Genomic DNA, 6,771 nt, shown 5'->3' on the forward strand with positions numbered 1-6,771 from the left:
ACCCATGGCCTCGCCCCGTCAGCTGGCACGACCCCGCCCCCTCCATGTGGCAGGACTCCGCCCTCTCCAGCTGGTGGGGCTCGGCAGCCAATCCCGTGCGACTGGGCGGGGCTGCGTCGGCCGCCCGGAGCTGCCCGGCCTCCGACAAGTTGCTGAACTGGTGCCGAGCGGGAGAGACCGCTGCTGGTGGCTGCCTCGGTCCCAGTCGTGGGCCAGGTACGTACTAGCTGAGGGACCTACCAGTTACTCAGGCTCTCTGAGGTACATAGGGATCTGCCTCAATTGTTAGTCTGACACTCCAAGTCATGCCTAGTACACAGTCCTGAGAAGGGAATAGGCACGCCAGCATGCCTCCAGTTACGAAATTTAAGGGATGGGGGCACCTTTTCTAGGTAGGGATCTTGATTCCTATCTCGTAGGCTGATAAGATTTAATGAGAGTAAGTAGCGCTGAGCAAAGGGTCTGGCACAGAGTTGGTTCGCTACCGATGTTAGATAGGTAGGTAGAGACCCTTTTCCTTCTCTTCTCTAGAAGAAATGCTCATACATGCTTTGGCTGAGCACTTGTCTCAAACAGAACTCCTCAGCCTTTCATTCAAGGCCATCTGCAATTTGGCATTATTCTTATTTCTCGATGCTATTTTTCGCACGTGTAATTCAGCTGAACTGAAGTATTTGCCAATTCCTTCCTGGACAATACTTCCCAAAAAAACTTGTCACCTGTCACTTATCTCGGCATGACCAAATTCCTTTTCTTCTTAAAAGTATAGCTCAAATGCTACTTCCTGGAGTCATTTCTTCCTGATTCTTTCCTCCCTAACCTACTTATTCCCTCAAAGTAGTATTTTACTTCTCAGAACAGAGAAGGATTTTTGTCTACGCATCTCATCATGTTTTAATCTGTTACTGGTATTTATGTAGCTGTCATCTTCTCTACTGCAGACTGAATCCATGTTTGATTTAGAAAGATTTACAGTATCTATCACTAAGCAGAGCTTAAGAAATATTTGTTGAAAGAGAAAATGAATTAATAAGTAAATGTGTTTAAGAAGGTAGGAGAGATTGAAAAAAAAAAAAAAAACCCCATCCTCTAAGCTTGGAGAATTGCAGATAACATCAGGGTTTTGCTTTGGGAATTGCCCTTCACCAATTCAACCCACTTCCCTGACTGCATTTTCTGACTTCTTGCTTTTTTTAAAATGTCCATATGTTGATATTCATTTTATTTGTTCTGATCTGCGTCAACTGGGAGGAGTGGAGAAGGAGTGTGATTTTTCCTGAGTGGGGTTTCCAAATTATATACTCCAACTCCTAACTTTAGAAAACAAGTTTATGTTCACCCAAATATAACAAAATTCATGATGTCTAAGATTTTCTTCTGTAAGAACCAAAAGTGTAGTTCTTTTGATAATTGGAGGTTAGACCAGATGCATTTAGAGAGTTTAACAAACAAACAAACAAAAACTCCTGTCTGTCTGTCTGTCTATCTATCTATCTATCTATCTATCTATCTATCTATGCTCAGCAAAATGGAGATGAAATGAAGTCAATTTTAGAAACAAAAACTTAAGAGAATTTGTCATCAGCAGACACTCAATAAAGGGAATATTAAAGAGTATCCTTCAAGCAGCAGGAAAATTACTCACATGGAAGCCCGGAAAGGCAGGAAGGCATGAAGACCAAAAAAGGGCAAATATGCGAGTGAATTTAAGTGAACATGGCTGTACAAGCAATAATAATAATGCACTTCTAAATAATCACAGGGGATATTCCTGGAAGAGATAGAATGTTATTTGCTTTTCCTGGTGTCTGGTGCATGAAGGAGCATTGTATCTGCAGACACTCACAACATATTTTTGCTGAGATGAAGGAAATGAGAGAAAAGTGACTAGTCTAGACTAAGCTGAAGAAACAAAGTTGAAAGCAAGTTATCCTTAAGAGATAAAAGTTTGGGCCTGAAATAAACTTTTTTCAGTTTTTTTCTTTATCTTTCACTTGCAGAAAGCCTTCTAGCTTTTGAACCAGGCATTCTTTTGGGATCTTGTTTCCATTGGTATAACCCCTTTCCTATCACCCAAAATTGTAGTAGATGGTAACCTTGAGCATAGCCACTGACAGATTGTCAACTGCAGGAAGCATTACTAACTCATGACTTTAGCTGCTGTACTCTGAAGTTTATTTTCACATTCAAACTCAGTTTATGCCTCCCATGAATTGCTCCCAGCTAATGACTTGGGTGGGGTGGGGGGAGCAAGAATAGTAAGGCAGGTCATTCCTGGGAGATGCAGATTACCACTGATGGGGTGACTCTATTGGCCTACCAGATTTTCTTTGAATGTCATAGCAGTCTAGTACTCTTCCCTATCCTGCTTTCCTTCCCTATCTCCTTCAAAAAGAATCAGACCGGAATTGCAGCCAGATGGGTCTCTTAGCTTTCCCTGGCTCCCTCCCCTTTCCCCCTCAATAGCTGTTTCCTCTAGAAAATCTCTGGTATGTCTAATCTCATCTTGACATCTCCTTCTTTAAGAACCAAATACATTTAATAAAAATGACCAACAAAACCAAAAGTTGGTTCTTTGAAAATATTTATACAAAGGATAAACTTTGAGAGAGATTGATAAAAAATAGAGAAAGCAGAAATATCAAATATCACGAATAGAAGAGTGGACATCAGTACAGATCATACAGATATTAAAAACATAAAAAGAGATTTCCATTTCACCTATGATAGTCCTTTGTAGCATAGCAACACCCATCAAGAATAGCTAGTACATCTAGATAAAATTATTTAGTTTATCTGTCTGAAAGCATCAGAAAGCTGATGCAGTGGTCAAGTCTTGAAGTATTAAGGTCTTAGAAGAAAAAGAAGCTCACTGAATTCAATCCATTTTGCATTCTACTTTCCAATTTGGCATTTATCAATGCTTGATTTGGGAAGAGAAGCTAAAACTCCAGGTAGGGAATAGATGCCAAAAAGCAAAGAAACCAGCAGTTTTCAGCAATCTCGTGGGGGTAGAAAGACAATTGGAGTTAGAGCAGCCAGGACTTGAGGAGCAAAGATCTTAAAGATAAGGGAGATGTACTCGGCTTAGGATACCTGTTTTCTGTTTGAGGTATTTGCTGATTCTTAAGTTATATGGGATTAAGGCTATAAAACTAAGAAAGTGCTGAAAAGCAAAGCAGAGTTTTCAGTATCAAGAAATTAGAGTTCAACACCTGCCAAGAAGAAGAGAGTCCAATATATACCCCAGGCTCTCTACTGGTACTCTTAGAAGACATCACCCTAGGAGAGAGTATGATCCACAGGAAGCACAATTACTGTAAGACAAGCCCACTACTTGGGGTAATAGTACCTGGTTGTCATCTGAGGATCCACTTCTCCCCATTTCTTAGGCCCTGTGGTTCTTATGAAGTTATCTCTCCCCCAAACCCCCACCACCCCAGGATCCAGGGGTGGAGCACATGACCTAGACTAAGCTAATTGGTGCATCCCTCTCATCCCCTCAGTTACAATGATTGGTTCAACAAGGTGCACAATGTCCTAGTAAGGTTAATCAAGGCCAGCAAAACTTAATTCTGAGACTTCTGTTTGAGCTATCAGTTAAGTGTGTTCCTTTTCTCTCTTATGCTAGATCTGGTATGGTGATGAGCCTGAAGCTGCCAAGGGATACCATATGAAACCTAAAGAATGTAGCAAAAACTGTGAAGAGACAGAAAAGAAACAATGAAAATCCAAGACCTGTCATCCTTTGAAATCTGAAGCTGGATGCATGCGAAGGCCAATCCCACAACCAGGTGTGTTAAAATTAACATAAGTAAAATTGTCTTTTCTTGGGGGGTGGGTATACATTTCTGAGTTTCAACAAATGTACGGATCTATGTAAGGAATTACCACGATCAGGATATAGAATAGCTCTACTTCCCACCTCCCCGCCCCCACAAGTCCTTGCCCCAGCCATTTTCAGTCATGTCTAGCAACCACATCTTAACCCTAATAACCACTAAAATATTCTAAAATCACTATAGTTTTATCTCTTCAAGAATATGAAGTAAATGGAATCACACAATGTGTAACTGTTTTGACTGGTTTTCTTAATTCAGTAAAATGCCCTTGAGCTTTGTGCTAATATTTAGGGAATTTCAGGGATTTTGAGATTTTGTTATTGATTTCTAATGTAATTACATTGTGGTCAGAGAACATAACTATAACATTTCAATCCATTTAAGTGTATTGAGATTTGTTTTATGGCCTAGCATATGGCCTATTTTACTGAGTATTCCTTGTATACTTGAAAAAATGTCTATTTTGTGGCTGTTGAGTGAAATGTCTTATAAATAAATATCAATTAATACAAGTTGGTTGAGAGTATCATTCAATTCTTTATTCTACTTGTTATATCATATAACAAGAGAGAAGTGTTAAAATTTCCAACTATAATTATAATTTCATCTATTTCTTTTTTCTGTTCTGTCAGATTTTGGTTAAACTTCATCACTCATTGTTAAAAAATGACAATTCAGTGACACTCTGGATTCTGTTATGTTCTTCAGAAAATTATTGGGGTTTTGATTTAGAAAGAAGTAAATGTGCTTGGACTCAAACCTTGAAGAGTGCAGCAGCTTATATTTCTGCTTAGTTCTTCATTTGACAAAGATTTGGCCAGTGATTTTGCTCAGATTTTGGGGTTTACTCCCTTTGCAGTTCCCTTGTTTATCAATTTTTCTTTCTAAATTTCAAGCTGCTCTGCCAGTTCAATCTCTGTTCTCTGTTATCTTAAATCCTCAGGGCTTCAGCTTTTGCTACCTAAGGTGCACAGGTAATATGCATCAAATGGCAGCAAACACACCTCTCAACCAGTATAGTTGTTTTTCAAAGACTCCTGACTGCAGTTTCAGCAGGCCCTCTACATGTAGTTTCGTGGTCAGCCAGGAATTTGGGCAGAGTTTATACTTGGATTTTAGATCTCATCCATTCTGTGAGTCCCCTGCTTCAGAATTTCCCCTCTCCCAAACGCACCCCAAATTTTCAGCTTCTCTTCCAACAGCGCTGAATTTAGTTTGCTACCATCTCGAGCTAGTAACACAGCAGGTTTCATTCCTCGATTTGAAGGGGATGAGGGACACTGTCAGGTAAAAAGCCACAAACACATAATTATTACCAGTTGCTGAGTAAGTTTTCTTATGGTTTCTGCCTGCTTTTATTCTCTTTATTTTTATTATATTTTGTCTACTTTTCCTAGTTATTAACTGCAAGTGGGTCCACTTGACTACTTTAGGCTGTGTCCATTGCCTCTTTACAAGGACATAGATCCTTGTTAATTTCTTTGATATGCTGATTATAAGATTTTTCTAAGATAATTATGCTTTGTAAATTAGGTTATTTCAATACACTTTGTGGACCATAATTTATATAGCAAGACTTTTTTTTCCCTTATTTTGCTCTTTTGGAGTTTAAACAAGGGTTGGCAAACTTTTCCTTAAAGGGCTCAATAGTAGATATTTTAGGCTCCTGGGCCATATTGTCACTGCTGTGACTACTCAACCTGCCATTGTATTGTGAAGCAGCAATAGATAATATACAAATAAGTGGGAATGATTGTGTTTCAATAAAACTTTATTTGCAAAAGCAGGTGGCAGATCTGCCAACTATACTTTGTTGATTCATAAGTTAAATACCTTAATAATTTCTCTTACCAGACAACTGAGCCCTTTGAAGGGTTTTAGTCACTGTGATATGTCATTCAGAGGAGATTATGATTAAACTTTGGACCTGATTAAATATAATTTTCTCATGCCTCTATAAATCTGTTTCATTTAACAGCTATCTAGTATTTCATTGTATGGATTATTAAACGTTGTGCAATTATTCCCTGTGGATGGACATTTAGATTTTCTATTAGTATCTGTTAAAAACTATGCAGCAATGAACATTGCTATAAGTAGAGTTGCTGGGTAACATATTCTCATTCGCAGAAGAGCCAGGTAGCAGGTAGGAGCATTTAAAAACACTTAAACAGCGTTTCTTTCCCCCACCCCCTACCGCCCCTTTTTAAGAGGAGGGGGTGGAGAGCGAGCGAGTGCAATGTAAGCATGGTAGTAAAATTCCTCCGTAAGGTGTTCGTCAAGTAACTCCTCTTCGCAGTTTTTTTCAAGAACGATCCGTACAGGACGCGCAGGAGGAAAGCAGCAAGCTAAGCTCTCGGATGGTGGCGACAGGGAGGACTTTAGAAATACCGGCTTCTTGCGAGAAGGTCCTGGACAGCGACTTTTTCGAGGACCACGCCTTCCTCTTAAGCCCTCACCCCATCAATTTTGCCCTTTTTTGGCTAGACTGAGGGAGTAACTCCCTAGGTAATAAAAGTGGCCTGGAGACAGAAAGCGAAATTGAAGATATCGGTGTGACATAAGAAAACAGTGGAAAGGCCCAAATAGAAACAGGAGGACACCAAGAGGACCGTCGCCGCCGTTGCCGCCCGTGCAGCCACCTCTGGTCACCGCGGAGGACTCGCTTTCCCAGCGACCCTCGCGGCCCGCAGGGGGCGTGAAGCCCAGCGGGCCCTCGCGACGGGGGCGGGGCCAGGGCCGGAAGTCACGTGCTGTGACAGCCGCTGGGGCGAGGCTGCCGTAGTCGTCCAGGCTGGTAGGGGCTGTGAGTGAGGGAGGCGCCGGGGTGATGGCGGTGGAGACTCTGTCCCCGGACTGGGAGTTCGACCGCGTTGACGACGGCTCACAGAGTAAGAGAGCGACAGGGCGAGGGCTGCGGGTGGACTCT

General features: G+C 41.2%; 1 protein-coding gene across 3 annotated transcripts in view; it reads left to right on the forward strand.

Moving 5' to 3' along the window:
- Positions 1-6,585: 6,585 nt before the first annotated feature.
- Positions 6,586-6,771, forward strand: part of WASHC4 (WASH complex subunit 4) — a 50,755-nt gene continuing 50,569 nt past the window's right edge. For 2 of the 3 annotated variants that reach the window (XM_023527333.1, XM_023527334.1), the window contains exon 1: positions 6,588-6,733. In XM_023527333.1, coding sequence (XP_023383101.1) covers positions 6,673-6,733 — 61 coding nt within the window. In that variant the 5' untranslated portion in view covers positions 6,588-6,672. Of the gene's footprint in view, positions 6,734-6,771 lie in introns of all 3 variants that reach the window. The other variant, XM_011386961.2, reaches the window with a different exon arrangement.

This window comes from Pteropus vampyrus, unplaced genomic scaffold, assembly GCF_000151845.1.
Source record: "Pteropus vampyrus isolate Shadow unplaced genomic scaffold, Pvam_2.0 Scaffold16, whole genome shotgun sequence".
In the NCBI taxonomy this organism is placed as follows: Eukaryota; Metazoa; Chordata; class Mammalia; order Chiroptera; family Pteropodidae; genus Pteropus; species Pteropus vampyrus.